Here is a 19699-nt window from a genome sequence, read left to right as displayed (position 1 = left end):
GCCAAGGTGTCGTTACGTGCTCCTACTGAGGCATAGGTGCCTTGCCTGGTGCCTTTTGGGGCTGGCGACATATTACACAGTTTCCTGCCACTTCTTCAATATCGCTGTAACCACCAAAAGTAACTTCTGGCGCAGGCTTTCATGGCGACAATTCCTCTGTGGTTGTCGTGGGCCAGGCGCAACACGCACTTTCTCGCTTTTGCAGGAATGACCACCCTGCAGCCCCGAATAAGGCAGCCCTCTTGAATAGAGAGTTCGGCCCCGAGCTTCCTGTATGCTGCAAAGTCTTCATTGGCAAGCTTGCGCAGTTCGCCGCTTCCGACAGCTGCTTTCGCTCGAGACAACACTGGGTCTTGTTGGGTCATTTCAGCAAGTTGGCTTGGTGCTAGTTCAAAGGCTCATCGACCTGTGCTGGCAGCGGAAGTCTGCTGAGAGCATCTGCGTTTTGGTGTCTTTGGCCTGGTCTGTACACCAAATTGTTATCATAGGTGGCCAGCTTAAGACACCAGCGAGTCATTCTAGGGAATAGTACCGACGGCACTTATTTCTTTTCGCCCATGACACCAATCAGTGGTTGATGGTTTGTCATTACGGTTACGTGTCGACCAGTGATGTACTTGGGAAAATGGCTGACACCATGTACTATCGCCAATCCTTCTTTGTCAAGCTGGGAATAGTTCTTTTCTGCGCTTTCCAGTGTTCGCGAAGCGAATGCTATGGGTGCCTCTCGGCCAAGAGCGTCTTCCTGAGCCATCACCACCCTGATACTGTACGGTGACGCGTCTACGGACTAAAGAAGGGGCTTTGTTTCATTGTAATGGGCCAGTACTGTGCAAGTACGGACCGTGTGTTGAGTTCGAAGGCGGTTTCGTGCTCTGCTTTCCAGTTCCAGGGCGTATTTTTCTCAAACTGTTTGTACAGCTTGGCTGCGACATTTGCCTTGTTCCTTAAAAAGGTCGTAAAAAGATGTCAGCCCAAGAAAAGCTCGGAGGGATGTTCTGTCACTTGGTTTTGGTGCCTGAAGTATGGCCTCAATCTTGGTGGCGTGCACACCATTGGTGTCAATTCGGTGTTCCAGGAATTCAAATGATGCCAATGCGGCACTTATCTTTCTTGAGGCGTAGGCCTCTCTCGCTTAGCCTTGATAAAACCTGGTCTAGAAGATGTGCGTGCTCACAAGCATCTTTCCCGCTGAATAGTATCATCAAGGTAGACACCCTGGGAATTTCGGCCAGTGTTACCTCCATCATACGCTAGAAGATGGCAGGTGCGGTGGATACTGTGTTCACTATGAAGAGCGCTGCTGTTTCGTCGTCGACTTGCAGCTGTTGGTAGGCTTGGTACAAATCCAACGTTGAGAAGAGGGTTGCACTGTGCAAATTCGCAGACCCAGTTGCAAGAGGGTAGGAGGCCTGCTTCGCCACTGCATTAACTCCTTAGTCACTACACACACGTTCCATCATTTTTCCTAACGAGGACCAGCGGTGTCGCTCAGTTATACGCCAGAGCACGCCTGTCTCGCACCCAGGCTGCTGGTGAGCCGAGCGGATATTCTCGCACCCAGACACCGAGCTGACAGAGCTGCCAAGGCGTGCGTGGCTTGCGCCAAGTAAACAGGGCAAGCTGCAGTTCTGAGGCTTTAAAGCGCGAAAAGGTACCCGTTCACGCCGCTTCAGCTTATAGCTCGTCTGGGCACTACTGCGTCGTCTTTGGATGCCAAAACAAGCAGCGCAACAGGAGGATATTTCATAGCGCCGTCTGCGACGATCACGATGCGCCACGGCATGAGTGCCGGTGCGGTGTTTTCAGCTTCGTCGCGAGTGAATAACTGTGATTCAAGCAGATAAACTAGGAACCGAGCGAAAATGTGCGAGTAAGTACACTAACTGCGCGTATTCTGTAGTGTGATGCCCACCTGTTTCATTTTACGAACCTAATTTGCGTGACACGCAGCTGGGTTGAAGGCAGGCTCGAGCTTTGTGTGGGGGTGCACTTCATACCTTTGACGAAAATGTTGTGCAAGGTAGTGCTTTCAAGCACAAGCAATCAGCATGCTTTGCCACTTTCACCGTAGTAGTAAGCTTTGGTGCTTTTGATGGCATCCACGTCTTCAAGATTTCTTCTTCAAAAGGTAGTAAATGGTACGGTGCTCCTGAACAGCTGGCCAGAATTTTGTGCTTTCATTTCAGTGTTTGATGTTCCCAAATTTATTTGGACTCGAAGCATCCGGCTGCACACAATACATATATTGACACGTAAGTAAATAGTACTCGCGCCAGTGTCCTTTACGTCGCACTCGTAGCGCTAGCTCAAGCAGCTAAATTTTTAGCATACTTACACAGCACACACTAATAAGCCACAGCTGGATTCCACCCATTTCAATATCGGCTTAACCAAGAGTAGCACAGTTTGGCTTGTAAAGCATCATCGTTACAAGATTAAAATCGCACAGATAGCTTCCAAAAGGGATCGATGAACTACAGGTGAGACTCCCTGATAGTACGCTTTTGTGAGCAAGACTGATTATTGTAGGGGCGCTCGTGAAACAAAAATTACGTTCCGCAAAACTACCCGTCAAGCGTACTCTAATCATTATGCGATGCATGTTGAAATGACGAGTTTTCACAAAACTTGGTGCACAACTTGTAATATGGGGCAACAAGACATCGTTTCACTCTTTCGCGAGCTGCACTGTACTTGCGATTCACGCGTACTACAGCGAGGACGTTTTTTGACATATGTAACAGCATACACCTGACGAGGTTCCTTCCGCAGCCTGCTCAGCACGTACTGTGTATTTATGGACATGCATAAGCAAGGTGTTCTTGATGTTCCAGTAAAAACAGCGAAAATGTTCAGGATAGAATAGACGCGTAATACGCTCTCCGATGGGCTGAGTTTCAGGAGTTTTTCGTTTGCTCTGCGTAGCGTCTGCTGGCATGGCAGCCCGGGCATGTTGTTTTGTCACGTGTGTGATAGATGGCGCGACGCGCGATGCAAATACGGCGCTGCGCATGGAATTCGCTGTGTTCTGGTCTATAGGTGAGAGGATGCCCTGATGTTGCATGCGATCAAGTTCATCTTCCATAGGCCCCTGCAGGGCAAGAGGCACAGGACGAGACTTACAAAACTTGGCTCTAGCGTCTTCTTCCAATTCTAGGTGAATCAAGGGGCCTGTGTAGCCGTCAATGTCCTCTCTGTCTGGGTGTCGTGAGCGGGCTTCCTTGATCTCATCTGTTCCACCTGGTTGATTCCATGGACCAGTCTCGTCCCAAGAAGTTGCATCCAGCTCCTTTCATCAGCAGCAACGGTAGCACGCTATCGTCTGACTTCAACTTCACCGAACATGTGTGGTTCCCAGAACACGCAGTCCTTCTCCCGACCAGATGTGCAAGTCGAGTGGTTCCCTTGAAAGTTGAGGGGCGTTCCTTGGCCACGCTTTCTCGTAGGTCTCCTCGCTTATCAGGGAGCGTGCGGCACCAGTGTCAACTTCAAATTGCAGGGATTTTCGCTCAATTTCTACATCTACCAGGAACTTGGGGCAGCGTGTGCGCCCATTTACTGCATGCAGCTCGTAACTGGAATCGCTGCTTACAGTTTCATCATACACGGGTAGTGGGTTGACACTGTGCGTTCGTTGCTTGGTGTTTGCACGTGCTTCCTTTCTTTCTCCTTGTATGCAATGCAGGCATCTCCGATATGGCCCACTTTGGAGCAAAAACGGCATTGTGCTGTTTTGTATTTGCATGTCAAAGGGTCGTGCCAGCCGTCACATCGATAGCAACGGCGTCGGGAAAGTGTTTTTTTTTTCTTCTTGCTTGTCGGAAGTAGCTTTGTTGATCTCTCCGGAGTTCGTTGCTGCTGCCTTGACGCACTCTCCACTGATAGGGCTATATCCAAGCGCGTTGGAAGGGTGCTGTTGGAGATGTTTGTCGCGGATGCCGCAAACGAATCTGTATGCAGCATTACGTCTTGTGGCAGCATTGTTGGGTTCCATTGTGAAATGGCTGTTGACTTCACCCTGACGATGTCGATGTTGCAAGTGTAGCCTCTAGCACACCAAAGTTGCAGTCCACTGTCGAACTCTTGAGGGCTGCAACATAGCTGCTGATCGATTTGGGTTTTGGTCTCGTCACTGGAACGCGTACCGGCCGTAAAGCTCCGATGGTCTTGGATCGAAATGCCACTGGAGAAGTGTGATCAGATCGATCACTGAAGCTGACCTCCCCAGGGGTGCGACCAGCACACACGCAGTCTCGAAGGTGCCCACACCGCATAGCGTGTGGAGGAGGGCCCATTTCTTCTCTTTGTTGCTGATGTCGTTCGCCACAAAGTAGAAGTTGATGCGCTGGATCCATGACGCCCAGGACTTTCCTGAGAAGCGCTTGATGGCGCCGTACCTTCCTCCTGTAGCCATTGCACGTAACCTTGAAGCTGCACTCGCTTCACATCTCCTACCTCGTCGCCAGTGTTAAGTTGCGGGGTTTGTGTGGTGTTCCTTGGGAAGAACCACACCACTCAGCTGCTGGGTATGAACTGCTTTATTTCCAAAACGGCACCTGTTCGCGAAGGCGCAGTCCGTGCGCTGCGTCCTTCGTGAAGGGGAAAATGTAACCCAATATACCTTCACTCTGGCCGCATGGCTGAGTGACCGGAAGCCGGTGCTTGCGAGTCCCCGGAGCAGCGGCAAGCCTATTTGCCGGGAGCAGCAGTGCGTCGCTGTAGAACATCACAGAAAGTTAGCACGTCCGTCTTCTCTGTGATGAAGCAGTTTTCAAAGAAGAACCTTTGGCCTCAGCTAAAATTCTTTGAATGGTCTTGTTTTCAATTGCTTTCACTGTCAGATTCGCAGTCAGGACTGAAATGGATGCTCCCATTGCAGCACCGAGAACTTGCCTGTAGAATGCAATTTTATACGAGAAGTACACATTGGACAGGCAAAACTAGTAGGTCCAACGCATACCTCTCATACAAGGGCAGGCAAGATTCTACAGGCAAGTTTTTGGTACGCAGGGGGCAACATCCATTTCTGTCATGACTGGGAGCCCAACAATGAAGCAATTGAAAAGAAGCTGTCCGAATCATTTCAGCCGAGGCTGAACGTCTTCTTGAGATGCATTGAAGACTGCTTTGCGTCATAAAGAACAATGTGCAACCTTCTTTGATTGCCTAAATGGCGTCAAGCCTTTATGAAGTTCACTGTGCAAGAAGAGAAAGACGGCTGCCCTCTCTTTCTTGGACGCAATGGCAAAGTTTGCCCCCACAGGCCTCGCTTTCGATGTGTACCGAAAGCTCCAGAGCATTGAAAAGGACCTTATGAGGAATAGGTGCCCGGGAACATATTATTAGGAGGACTACCAAGTTCCTCATGAATAACCAGAAGACAAATGGTCGAACCAGGTACACTTCAACATCAAACACAGAAGTGTGCTGGTGCTGTGTACATTCAAGGTGTGAGCGAAGCCCTAGCTCATGTTTTCTAGAAAATGTGGGGTGCCGATTGCGCATGTGCAGCAAGCAACATTCAAGGGTCACTTGTGTAATTTAAAGGGTCCTCTCTCTTGCGCTGATGCAATTGGTATACATTGGCAAAAATGTGACATTTCTGCAGGCGTCTAAAGCAGCACAGAATCGCCAAGGCCACACTGTGACCTTGTGGATCACGCAAGAAAACTGGATAAGCGGGGACACGAGGCTTAATCTCAACTAATAATGCAGACAAGTAACACGATCAAGCGACCATCTGCACGTTGAACTACGTATACTCCCAATAAGAACTTGTTGTTGGGCGAGTTGGTGAGTACTTAACATCGTGGTTTAGCGCTAAAAAAGACAGACACATGTGAGAGACAGGACAGGCGCTTGTCCTGTCTCTCACATGTGTCTGTCTTCTTTAGCGCTAAACCACGATGTTAAGTATACTCCCAAACTGTGCGTCATGCATTCAACACAACTTAAAGGACCCTCTGCTTAGACGTAATTTTATTTTGACATTGGTCAGTGAGGTGCTTAATGAACAATGGCGTTACGTGACCAGATGGTATTCCGTCGCAAGTACATATGCAGATATCTAATATGCAGTTTTGCATGGGTCGCAGGTGGGTACCTGCTCTTGAACAGTGTTGCCCGAACCATGTCTTCCGTGTTCAGAATGGAAGCTTTACACGCTCCAAAACACAAACGGTCATTTACTTCACTGACGCTGTTTGAAGGTTGCATTTTTGTGTGTGTGTGTTAAAGGGAAGAAAGAACGCAGTTGGGTGGCAAAAATGAAGCCTCTAAAACCCCATGCACGACCATTCATTATCTGGACGATTCCACGTAAGATCGAACAAACGATGGCTGGTCGACCTCTTAAATTTATTTCAAAATTTTATATTTATTGCCTGATGAGTGGAAAGAAGAGATCCGCAATTTGTTTTGCCGCCAAAAATTTTTTCGAAGCACAGGAAATCAATAACGACGAAGAGGTGGAGTGGAGCGCTCATCCGTTCTGCTGTTTTGGCCAACTTTCGTTGTGAATTGCACAAAATATATTAAAGTTAGGTAGCTGAAATTTATTTACCTAAATATATGCATGTTTTTGCTTCTGCTCAGGTATTTTTAGTTTTTATGTGTAGTGTAGATGTTTTTATAAAAAACCTCAAAAATGGCCCAATTGGCAAAATTTTCTTTACTTTGAAGGTCTTTATCTCAAAAAAGCCTTGTAGCAGAGCGACGAAAATTCCGCATTACGTTCTTCGCATGCTTATCTACGAAACTACCAAATCTTGTATTTATATAACTTTTCAGTAAAGAGATATGATCGGGCTAAGTTCAAGAAAGCACCGAACAATGGAAACTTCTGACGACAATTAAAAAACCCCATTTTTTAAATTTTTTAAACTTTGTCCACTTCTTCTCCTCCACATCAGCTTTCACAATCATTAAAAACATGTTGCATAATGTCGTTGCACTAATAGTTACGGCCCCTCCAATGAGACCCTTAGGCAAGGATGGGCAATTCCGGCTTTTTGCCCAGCAAGTGTATAAAATGCAGGCGGGATTGAATTTCTTTTTATTAAAAGGCCAGCATGTATCTAAAAAGGTGTCGCCGGCACTGAAGACGTTAATTTTGAAAATATTTGGTCACTGCAGCGGCCACGAGCGCGGGGCTATCGACCAGGCGCGCGCGCACCCGAGATGCTCGTTGTAAGAGACGGCGCAGTGAGAGCCCGTTTTAGCGTCCTCAGACCGATTGAGTTCGAAACAGCAACACCTTTCGGGTGACTTGAACGCACGTGCACCGGTAGTCGCAGTGATCTGGTTAATTGCGTCGATTTCTTTTTCAGGGGGCGTAAGAATGTCATCGTTAAACTGTGCGTTCCGTTAAGATCTTTCATTGCAGTGGTAGCAAAAGCACGCGTAGCACAAGTAGTCCGTCTCACTGACAGTCACTGATCTTTCGGGCGTTAAACGTTCCTTCAAAGCATTTATGTCTAGGTCGGTAACTCTGCGAAATTTTGGCTTCTTTGCACTAATTAAAGAAGTACTGACACGATTTTGAGACTGCAGTAGGGTACGGATTTGGGCTGGTTGGTGCATGACTTGAAGTAGAAAACAGCGCTACGAGACGCTGTCCCGTCTCGTAGCGCTGTTTTCTACTTGAAGATTTTGAGACATCGCAAAAGGGACATCTTTTGCTTCGTTGGTATGCAGTGTCCACGCTGTCCACACACTGGAGTCGGAGAACACGTATAAAATATTTTAATTTGACTTTTAAGTTTTCGTCGCAGAGCATTTGCAAGCCAGCCACACTGCAAGGACATTATCCGACGAGTCAAGACAGTTCCTCCGAGTTCACGAGTTCTGCGTCCTGCATGCAGCTTAAATCTTAGAAATCACTGTCAGGGTCACTGGACGACAATTCACTCATCGTTGTCTATTGCACCACGAGCAGATGACGGATTTCCCGCTAGTACGTCGCGAGTTTCTGTATCTCCGTGACGTCACACTGCTATGAAACGACACTGAGAAGCCACCCCCCTCGATATCGAAACCGAAAGTATCTTTTTAAGGTGGCGCTAATTAAAATATATAGGATGCATTCCCAGGCACCACAATAGTCGTTTTAGGTTTCTCGACACCAGTATTTTTATTAAATGCGAAGCATTTCTTTGCGAACCTCTGGCACTTTTAGCATTTCTATCTACGTATCTATCTATCTATCTATCTAGCCGCCTACGTGGGTACAGTTAGAGTTTACTAGAAGGATCTGTAGTCATGAGAGCACCCAGACTACACTCTGTAGTCTGGGTGCTCTCATGATGGCCTCCTTAACTTGGCCGTAGACCAAAATTTGCATGGGAGGGTAAGAGGATTGGCGAATGTGATTGCCGGTCATGACATGAATAACGTTAAAATCTGTCGCGTACCTCGTCAAACCCTTTCCACTAGACACGTGTGGCACATACCCGTTTACCACGGGCCGCGGTGTGCGGGTATCGCCACAGGTGATTGACAGTTTATACATACCCAGGAACGGGACAACAGACATTGATAACCTAAATGCTAGAGCTTTAAGGAAAACCAACTCGGCAGCGCTGACTCAGCGAATGGAAAGAATGAAAATTAGGATCCCAGCAGGAATCGAACCCAAGCATTGTGCGTTGGCAATCAGGTATTCTACCACTGAGTCACGCCAGGTCTCTAAACTGGCTTGGAAAAACAGCCTACGCAGGTGTAATATCGGTGCAACGCCCAATTGTGTTGTAGCGCTGGATTTCTAATTTTACAAAAAAGCAATAAACACTACATGATACTCCTACGATGTGTACTCCTAAGATAGAGGTGTCATATGAGATTAAGGTATGTAGTTCCTGGGTTGGCTCCGCTTTTATAGCAGTCTAATACACATTGCGTTTGTATTCCTATGATTCAGCAAGCTATATTGAAGCATTGCGCGACCACGGAGGAATACATTAACGAAAGCTACATATGATATCCACATCACCACACCGTAAAGTCACTTCGTCCACCAGAACGACGCAGTGTCCTCTTCATTTCTTACGAGGCTGGGCGACGGCCTCATGCTGACCGAGGATGATGCCAGATTGATTGACAGCCGCTTTGTAGACTAGGCTACGTAGGCCACATACGCCCAGGTAATCTACGAATACGACAAACACCATCCACTGATGTTGGTCTACGTAGCACTATCCAGGCCTACCAGCCTCGACGGCCTATACCTCACCAACGCGAAGGGTGGCTTCAGGTTCCGACATGTCGCCGGCTCTGTCGACAGATAATTTGTCGATGAAATGACCGAGTCATCCACGAATTCCAACAGCTCTACTATACGACATACTTCACTACACATGGACCCTCGTCACCACGATGCACCACCGGATCCTATAACAAGTCCTGACCAGCTGCTGGTGCTCACTGATCACGGTGATGATATGCCCTTGTTCAACGCACTGTCAAGAACTCTGCACACATTGACACGGGCTCGTGAAACGTGCGTGCGTTCTTCAGGACACGTATGAGCACTACATATCAGCTACCGCTTCTGGTGTTGGCAATGCCACGTTGCCAGGGGCAGCGTTACCCAACCGTAAACGACTGGTTGTATAACACATGTGCGGCTCTTCCAACATATATGTGTGCGTATAAAATATATACAAATCTTTAGCGTCAGTTTGTAACAGTGTCGCTCAGTAAAAAAAGTTACGCCCCAGTCACTTACCGCCGCATGCTTCGCATAACTTGACTCCAACGTACGTGGGATCTGCCGAATTTTTGAGAGTAACAATCCTAAATTTTTTAAAAGTCGTGCAGTACTCCTTTAAGCTTCTGTGCTTCGAAAGGTAGGTCTCCACAATAGACTCATTCAGAGCTATACTTTCTCGTCATGAGACGCACAGGAGGAGTAAGTTAGAGCAAAGCACAAGAACTAGCCGCGCCGAATGAAGTGTGAACAGCGCACCAAACGCGCGGCCGTTCAGCCGTCTGCTGCCGACATCTAATATAGGCAAGCGCATCCGGTTACCGATAGTTGTGCTTTTCTTTCCTTTGACAATCCATATTTGCTTTGCCACTGGAGCGCAGGTTCATGCTTTCCGCTGGGATCGCAACTGGCGCAGCTCAGTTTCTGTGGCAGCAGCGTGCGTGAAGCCGAGCGCCTCATAGCTCCCTTATAGAGTTTTCATCTTGCTTACATCTCCGCCTGGTTATCAGCGCCTAGCTGAGATGCGAACAGAGGGCGGATAGAATGGCGAAGCTCCAGTGCACGTGCGTTCAAGTCACCCGAGAGGTGTTGCTGTTTCGAACCAACGTTTATAGAACCAGGTCAATTGCAAAACTAAGCGATGTTGCGCGGCGCCGCCGCCATCAGCGACAGATGTGGCGCTGCTGTCGCATCAGGATTCACTCGCTCCACTCTCTTCAGCCGGCGTTGCGGCGCGTCAGTATCCGTGGAGGCTGCTTAATTCTGCGTGAGCATGTTTGCGCTTTTTATTGTGTTTCGGATGTGCTGCGTGTCTTCACCATGCCGACAATGTGTTCCCGCGGCTGTACGAGCGGTTACAGGAATTCTGTGGGAAAATGTAGCGCAAAACAACACAAGGACCGACAAGAACACGGGACGTATTCTTTGTCGGTCCTTGTGTTGTACTGCGCTACAATTTTCCCACAGAAGTCATGAACCAACTAGCCCAAGAAAACGTTTTGCTAGGTTACAGGAAATCCGAGACACCACGACATTCCTTTTGGGCGTAGGGTTTCTTCAATGAAGGGAGTCGGAAGGGTGGTGGGGGGGGGGGGGATTGTTTCTTCATGTGTTTCGGCCTCTTCAGCTGGCTACGTGCTGCTCGCACACTTCCTCCTGCTGGAGAATGTACCCGTAAAAGTTGTCGCGCTGCGCACAGAAGTACAATCAAAGTAACCAAAGCCCTTCGCAGCCCACCGCTGTACCACCGCAACATTGCTTCGTGCGTGGTATTCGTGAGATCTTCGTGTTCTGGAGCGTGACGCGCGGTGTCGGGTGTGCGTTGGATCACAAAAATCTCTAACTGGACGGTCCGGAATAAATCCTGGACATATCGCTGTCCCGACAGGGACGGCTCGGGACGCTGTATGAAAGTCGGGACAGTCCCACGAAATTCGAGAAAGTTCGTAACCTGTTTGTGCCCCGCGTGACCCTGACCAGCGAGCGGCGTGGAACCGCGCGATTTCTCGATCGTGAGGACAAGAAAGCCGACATACTCACGTGTATGTGATATGCACTTTCATGAGGAAGATATTCTGAAGACTTTCGCTCACATGGTCAATGGTAAGAATTAAGGCTGCAGTCGCCAGCGGAAAAGAGCCTCGTCGAAGGATGCGCCCCAAAGATATTCGCGAACTTGCCTTGATTTGAGTGATCCTAAAAATTGTGCGGTAAATAATTTTTTACAATTAATTAGAGCTGTTTTGATAAGGTTTAATGCCTGAGACTGTAAATAAGTTGTGCCGTTTGTGTGCATCACACCATACATGCAATATCTGAAAAATTCTTTCTCTGCATTGCGTGCGTAAAATAAATACAATTTTTCTTTATATAGCAGGACTGAAATTGTGGCGTGCAGTACACACACGGCGATTTACTACTCAATAACTGCAAGTAACGACAGCCGCAATACATAGTGAAAACTCTAATATAATAATAATATCTGGGGTTTAACGTCCCAAAACCACGATATGATTATGAGAGACGCCGTAGTGGAGGGCTCCGGAAATTTCGACCACCTGGGGTTCTTTAACGTGCACCTAAATCTAGTACACGGGCCTCAAACATTTTCGCCTCCATCGAAAATGCAGCCCGCCGCGTCCGGGATTCGATCCGCGACCTTCGGGTCAGCAGTCGAGCGCCATAACCACTAGACTCATAGTGAAAACTCCTCACTTCAAAAAACTTATAAAGTGAATATTATCGGAAAGAAAACAGCGCAAAAAGAAAGACGGAGCACCAGAAAAAAGGATTACACAAACAACCGCGCTGACTTGCAACAAAGATTTATTCGTTAACACCGCGCAATACTTGCACACTCCAAAACGAAAAGACAGAAGTACCAACACGCCGACGCATCCACCTATAGCTGAAGTAATTTACGCTACGGGAATGCGGCATATTTCCAGTTAATTCCTTATAGGGTAATAGACCGATTCATATGTTATGCTATCAAGCATCAGTTATCGTGGGCAGTCTAGAAAGCCATAGCTTAACTGACTTTACCTTTACGCTGCTAAATATTACTCAGTTTGACGTTGCAGCGGCAGCGCAACGGAAAATCTCGATAATTACACTCGGTGAGTAAACAACGGAGCTCTTTCTGGAACGGCTGCCGCGGCGTCTTGCCACGCAGACTACGTGTTTTTCGTCTGCTAGCGGAAGCTTGTTGCGCCGCCAGTGCCACCAAACCGGAAGCTGCCCCGGCGCCGCGCGACGGGTTGGCTGACGCGGGGAGTTTTGCAACTTACCTGGTTCTATAAACGTGTTTCGAACTCAATCGGTCTGAGGACGCGAGAACGAGCTCTCACTAGCGCCGTCTCCATCTCGTGTGCGCGCGCCTGCTCGGTAGCTCCGCGCTCCGTGGCCGCTGCAGTGACCAAATAATTTCAAAATTAACGTCTTCAGTGCCGGCGACACCTTTTTCGGTACTGTTGGCCTTTAATAAAAGAAATTCAATCCTGCCTGCATTTTATACACTTGCTGGCAAGAAGTCGGAATGCCCATCCTTGCCTAAGGGTCTCATGGAGGGGCCGTAACTACTAGTCCAACAACATTATGCAACATGTTTTCAATTATTGTGAAAGTGATGTGGAGGAGAATAGGTGGACAAAGTTTAAGAAATTTAAAAAAATGTTATTTTGTTAATTGTCGTCAGAAGTTTCCATTGTTTGGTGTTTTCTTGAAATTAGCCCAATCATATCTCTTAACTGAAAAGTTATATAAATACAAGATTTGGCAGTTTCGTAGATAAGCATGCGAAGAACGTAATGCGGAATTTTCGTCGCTCTGCTACAAGGCTTTTTTGAGATAAAGACCTTCAAAGTAAAGAAAATTTTGCCTATTGGGCCATTTTTGAGGTTTTTTTATAAAAACATCAACACTACACATAAAAATTAAAAAGACCTGAGCAGAAGCAAAACCATGCATATATTTAGGTAAATAAACTTCAGCTACCTAACTTTAATATATTTTGTGCAATTCATAACGAAAGTTGGCCGAAACAGCAGAGCGGTTGAGCGCTCCACTCCACCTCTTCATCATTATTCATTTCCTGTGCTTCGAAAAAATTTTTGGCGGCAAAACAAATTGCGGATCTCTTCTTTCCACTCATCAGGCAATAATATATAAAATTTTGAAATAAATTTGAGAGGTCGACCAGCCATCGTTTGTTCGATCCTACGTGTTCGACCCATCTAATATGCAGTTTGCATGGGTCGCAGGTGGGTACCTGCTCTTGAACAGTGTCCTATTGGCCCGAACCATGTCTTCCGTGTCAGAATGGAAGCTTTACACGCTCCAAAACACAAACGGTCATTTGCTTCACCGACGCTGTTTGAAGGTTGCATTTTTTTGTATGTGTGTTAAACGCCAACTCCGGCGATTTTTCGAGGTCGATGGATCTCAATGAAATTCGCTGGGTACGTTCCTTGCACGTTTCCGTCATTTATGCCAAAATTACAGGCTTGAGACATGCGCAGATTGTTTGCAAATGAATTTTAAAGATTGTCTGCAAACGCCCTCCTGGCTTCCCACAATTATTGGCAACATGCGTCTGTGACAGTCAGTATTGGGAAGGCGGCGGAAGTGACGCAGCCGAAGGCACCGCTAACTTCGGCGCTTCGGCCGCTACAGCGAGCGTCTGCTGTGCACAAGGCGACAGACGGCGTTGGTTTGGCCGGCGCTTCGCTGGTCGTCCCAGCTGTTAGTTTTCATACTCCGCGCCGGCGTGACCGGTATGCCTTGCACGACTTCCGGTTCCTTCGTAACAACGTCTACGTCATACGTAGACAGTACACTCGGTTGGGTTTCGGTTTCGGTGTTGCGCTTTTTTCCTTATTTAAAATTATTCTCCAATTTGCCGAGTATTTCTGCTATCGGGCCCGTAACAGGAGCGTCTCAGGAACATAAAAGCACCATTACTTTGACATGGCCAAAAAATCGCCGGAGTTGGCCTTTAAAGGGAAGAAAGAACGCACTTGGGTGGCAAAAATGAAGCCTCTAAAACCCCATGCACGACCATTCATTATCTAATATGCTGTTTTGCATGGGTCGCAGGTGGATACCTGCTCTTGAACAGTGTTCTATTGGCCCGAACCATGTCTTCCGTGTTCAGAATAGAAGCTTTACACGCTCCAAAACACAAACGGTCATTTACTTCACTGACGCTGTTTGAAGGTTGCATTTGTGTGTGTGTGTGTTAAAGGGAAGAAAGAACGCAGTTGGGTGGCAAAAATGAAGCCTCTAAAACCCCATGCACGACCATTCATTATCTAATATGCAGTTTTGCATGGGTCGCAGGTGGTTACCTGCTCTTGAACAGTGTTCTATTGGCCCGAACCACGTCTTTCGTGTTCAGAATGGAAGCTTTACACGCTCCAAAACACAAACGGTCATTTACTTCACTGACGCTGTTTGAAGGTTGCATTTGTGTGTGTGTGTGTGTTAAAGGGAAGAAAGAACGCAGTTGGGTGGCAAAAATGAAGCCTCTAAAACCCCATGCACGACCATTCATTATCCAATATGCAGTTTTGCATGGGTCGCAGGTGGGTACCTGCTCTTGAACAGTGTCCTATTGGCCCGAACCACGTCTTTCGTGTTCAGAATGGAAGCTTTACACGCTCCAAAACACAAACGGTCATTTACTTCACTGACGCTGTTTGAAGGAGGGTGTCAACTTGAGCTTGTTGGCATGGCTTCATCGTCGGAAACAGCGCGAGCACACGGGACTAGAAAGACAGACAGGACTTTGCGCTGGCTAACAACATGAGCGTTTATTTTGTGCGAACACATATATACGCTTCCTTGGAAATAGGTAAACAAGAAAGGATGAGGGAAAGGGGAAGCCCTACGCCTGCGCCGTGACTAGTGCATGAAAAAGCAGAGATCAATCACGGAGGTAATTAATCTCCGTGTTGGTTAGTGCGGTGGACGGGGCGCTTACACATGATGGCCCAATGGAATGAATCGTGAACGCTTCATACATTTCCCGGGCGTGGCAGTCACGATATCTGCGTAAGATACGCGTCTGTTCGAAACTCGGAGTGCAACCGCACTCGGCACGTGGATTGCCAGATTGCTTCCATTCTTGTCCTTGAGATTGTTCTTGTGCTCTCGCAGCCGATTATTAACGCAACGCCCTGTTTGCCCAACGTGGCGGCCACCGCAGGACGTTGGTATCTCATAGACGACCTCAGTCTCTCAGGGCACAAACCGCGTCCCATGTTGCTTCTTGCAAATCGAAGGATTTGGGCGAGGGGCGTTCACTTTTCTGCACAGTGATCCTAGTTTGATTGGCGCCGAGAACACCACCCTTACGCTGGCACGTGCGGCAGCCTTCTTGATTTTGTGCGAAACACCGTGCAGATAGGGTATGACCGCCACTCTTGCCCTGTCTTCTACAGCCCGAGGCTTCGCCGGCTTACGGTGCTCCTTCAGGATGACTTCGGCCAACCCCGACAGGAATTGGTCAGAGAAGCCAGCCTTCTTCAACCTGCACACTTGATTGGTGAAGTTTGAGGCGATTTGATGCTGACATGACCTAACAAGAGCATTCTTCATAGCGGAGAGCGCGACAGCCCTTTTGACAAGCTTAGACGGCGCGACCAGTTGGGTGAAAGTCGTTCGGTATGTCGACGAATTCTTGATTTTTTATCGTGAGAACTCGGCAGAGAGCCGTAGCAAGGTTGACGAGATCTTCGAGTGCTTTGGTGCTAACTTTCCTGGACTTTCGTTTACGAAGGAGCTTCCGGAGGACGGTCAACTACGCTTCCTGGACCTCAAGATGAAGTTTAGCGCAGAGCACACGTGTTGGGAGTATTCACCTCGTTTAAAGAAAGACATGCTTCCATTTTCATCTCATCATTCTAAGCTTGTCACAAAGGCTATCGCGCTCTCCGCTATGAAGAATGCTCTTGTTAGGTCATGTCAGCATCAAATCGCCTCAAACTTCACCAATCAAGTGTGCAGGTTGAAGAAGGCTGGCTTCTCTGACCAATTCCTGTCGGGGTTGGCCGAAATCATCCTGAAGGAGCACCGTAAGCCGGCGAAGCCTCGGGCTGTAGATGACAGGGCAAGAGTGGCGGTCATACCCTATCTGCACGGTGTTTCGCACAAAATCAAGAAGGCTGCCGCACGTGCCAGCGTAAGGGTGGTGTTCTCGGCGCCAATCAAACTAGGATCACTGTGCAGAAAAGTGAACGCCCCTCGCCCAAATCCTTCGATTTGCAAGAAGCAACATGGGACGCGGTTTGTGCCCTGAGAGACTGAGGTCGTCTATGAGATACCAACGTCCTGCGGTGGCCGCTACGTTGGGCAAACAGGGCGTTGCGTTAATAATCGGCTGCGAGAGCACAAGAACAATCTCAAGGACAAGAATGGAAGCAATCTGGCAATCCACTGTGCCGAGTGCGGTTGCACTCCGAGTTTCGAACAGACGCGTATCTTACGCAGATATCGTGACTGCCACGCCCGGGAAATGTATGAAGCGTTCACGATTCATTCCATTGGGCCATCATGTGTAAGCGCCCCGTCCATCGCACTAACCAACACGGAGATTAATTACCTCCGTGATTGATCTCTGCTTTTTCATGCACTAGTCACGGCGCAGGCGTAGGGCTTCCCCTTTCCCTCATCCTTTCTTGTTTACCTATTTCCAAGGAAGCGTATATATGTGTTCGCACCTAATAAACGCTCATGTTGTTAGCCAGCGCAAAGTCCTGTCTGTCTTTCTAGTCCCTTGTGCTCGCGCTGTTTCCGACGATGACGCTGTTTGAAGGCTTCATTTTTGTGTGTGTGTTAAAGGGAAGAAAGAACGCAGTTGGGTGGCAAAAATAAAGCCTCTAGAAACCCCATGCACGACCATTCATTTGGACCGTTTCTAAGCGGAAATTGACGTTGTGCAGGAAAGTGCTGCTGTCCAACGTGCAAGCAAATGCCCTGGCCGTGTTTGGAGACCAGCTCTTCATCCTGGACCGGGTCGAACAATGCATTCTGCGCGCTCACAAGCTGAGTGGTGCTGACATGCGGCCTCTACAGGCCCGGCGGCCCCAGCTGAGTGCGCTGGTGGCAGTACGGCGGCCAGCAGCGGCGGAGACGGCTCAACCGTGCACGGGTCACCGCTGTTCCCACTTGTGTCGTGCAGTACGAGGGCGCGCGCAGTGCACCTGCCCTCCAGGACTGGTGCTGCGTGGCAGCAACGAATGTGTAACTGCAGCACGGTGCAGTGCCGAGCGTGAGTTTGGCTGTGCCACAGGTGGCTGCGTGCCCGTGGAGGTTCGCTGTGATGGAGCCGCCGACTGTGCAGACCGCTCGGACGAACTCGACTGCCCCCCGGGCTGTGCACCGGGCACGGAGTTCCGCTGCCGCGACGGCGGCTGTGTGCCCAAGCCGCGCCTGTGCGACGGCACTGCCGACTGTGCCGACGAGTCGGACGAGTTGTGCTGCGGCGCCGATCGGTTTGCCTGCCATTCGCGTGACCAGTGCATTGACCGGTCGCGTGTGTGTGATCGGCGACCCGACTGTGCCGACCGTTCGGACGAGCTCGTGTGTGAGGCCGTAAGCAGCGCCGGTCGCACGGCCACCACCACTGTGGTCCTGCTCATCGTGTTTGGCTCACTGACGGTGCTGCTGGCCATTGGCCTCTGCTGCTACCAGCAGCGCACACGCACGGCCCCCGCCGCTGCACCACACGCCGCCGCCTATCGTATGCTGCCGTATCCAAAGCCACCGGCAGCCCCACCGCCGTCCAGTACCGCATCCAGCAATGGCTACCCGCGTGAGACGCTCAACCCTCCACCTAGCCCTGCCACACTGTATGGCGGCCCCACGCCGTGCTCAACGGACGTGTGCGATGACAGTGAACCGTGCCGGTGCGATGACTCCCTCTATGACTCGGACCCCAACCCACCACCGCCAACACCACGCAGCCGTGGCTGTGTCTCGGATGCCAGCTGCCCGCCGTCACCGCTCAATGAGCGGGCCTTCTGCCACCCTCCTCCACCGTCACCCGTGCCAGAGTCAGACTACTGAGTGTGTACAGGACATGTTGCTCATTTTTGTACAAAGTGCCATCCCAAGTAAAGCACACGTGTCATTCCTTGCTAACAGGAGCAAGGATTTGTTGATTTTGCCACAGCATGCAGAAAATGCATGTATGGCACCACAGGGTACAAATCGGAATGTTGGTTGTACGTACAAGCAAACAGCTGGCATCAGCACAGAATGACCAGAGTGGACAGGGTGTGGGCAGATAAATGCCTGTTTGGTCATCCGTACCAGGGCCCCACTCTGTTAACAGATGGGTTTTAACTAAACTCCTTATACTTACTTGGCACTGTAGGTGGTGCAAACTTTTTTTTTTTGTACACGTGTTCACAAAAGAAAGTACTGTATGTAAGAGTGCCAACACACCAACTAAAGGAAAGAAGTGCAAATCTTAAGGGCTCGTTTTTTCTTTGTTATACACAATATTAATGAGCACTAACAGACAATAATGCCGGACTAGAGGAAGACACACAGACGGAAGCGCCGTCTGTGTGTCCGTGTGTCTTCCTCTAGTCCGTGTCTACTAGCGCTACCCTTCCAAGTATGAATTTCCAACTCGCCCAAGAAACAGCAAATGTAAGGTAAATGTTGAAGAAAGAAAAGTGGACGAAAAGATAACTTGCCGCGGTCAGGGACCGAACCTGCGACCTTCGAAGAACGCGTCCGATGCTCTACCAACTGAGCTACCACGGCGGCCATCTCCCCGTCCACTTTATAGGGTATATATATTGTGGGTACTGGGCTTGCTGCGTCCCGTCCGTAGTTAAAGCAAGGAAGACGGAAGCTTCAACTCGCAACAAACAACAACAATTTATTTAACTCTACGCTGCATACGGCGGGGTCGGTCCAGGCACACGAGGCGACGACCATGATCGGCGGCAGCAGCAATCGGCCAGCGCGGGTGGCAGCATCCGTCCTTCCTGGCATCCCAGGCACGTCTCTCCTGGGCGGCGCGCAGGCTGCCCCTTTTAAGCCGCGCAGCTGGGCCACGCGCACCGCCTCTGCGCAGCACGTGGCGCTATCTCGCGATAGCCGGTGGGCGTGGTTCCCACACGTCCCCCCCCCCCTCAAAATGACGTGGTGGGGACCGGAGGATGGTCCGGAAAGTCCGGCTGCAGAGACCCTAAAGCATAGCGAGGACAATGAAAACCAGTAAACATTTTCTTCTCTCCACCAACAAAATTATGTGCATTCAACGCATAACAAGGCGAACGAGACATTAAGAGTACTTTGGGAAGGCCTATGAATGCTTCCTCCTCCCTCCAAAATTCGTGCAAAAACGGAACTGGAAAAAAGTACAAGTACAGGGACGGAGTCCTTTTCGCAAACCCCTCTTGTCCGTCAACGGGGACGCAGGCTGTACCACTTGCTTGGTGGTGTGGGTGACTGGGTGGCCAAGCCCTGGTG

The 19699-nt window shown here is 49.2% G+C and overlaps 1 protein-coding gene across 1 annotated transcript in view; it reads left to right on the top strand.

Moving 5' to 3' along the window:
• LOC119375929 (low-density lipoprotein receptor-related protein 5-like) overlaps nucleotides 1-18670 on the top strand; it is a 31224-nt gene extending 12554 nt beyond the window's left edge. Inside the window, exon 2 of the mRNA XM_037645949.2 lies at nucleotides 17152-18670. Coding sequence (XP_037501877.1) covers nucleotides 17152-18277 — 1126 coding nt within the window. The 3' untranslated portion in view covers nucleotides 18278-18670. The remainder of the gene's footprint in view (nucleotides 1-17151) is intronic.
• The last annotated feature ends 1029 nt before the right edge of the window (nucleotides 18671-19699 follow it).

The sequence above is a fragment of the Rhipicephalus sanguineus genome, unplaced genomic scaffold, assembly GCF_013339695.2.
Source record: "Rhipicephalus sanguineus isolate Rsan-2018 unplaced genomic scaffold, BIME_Rsan_1.4 Seq1027, whole genome shotgun sequence".
Lineage (NCBI taxonomy): Eukaryota > Metazoa > Arthropoda > Arachnida > Ixodida > Ixodidae > Rhipicephalus > Rhipicephalus sanguineus.
The sequence above is the reverse complement of the archived record's forward strand: the minus strand, read 5'-3'. Positions and strand labels throughout refer to the sequence as shown.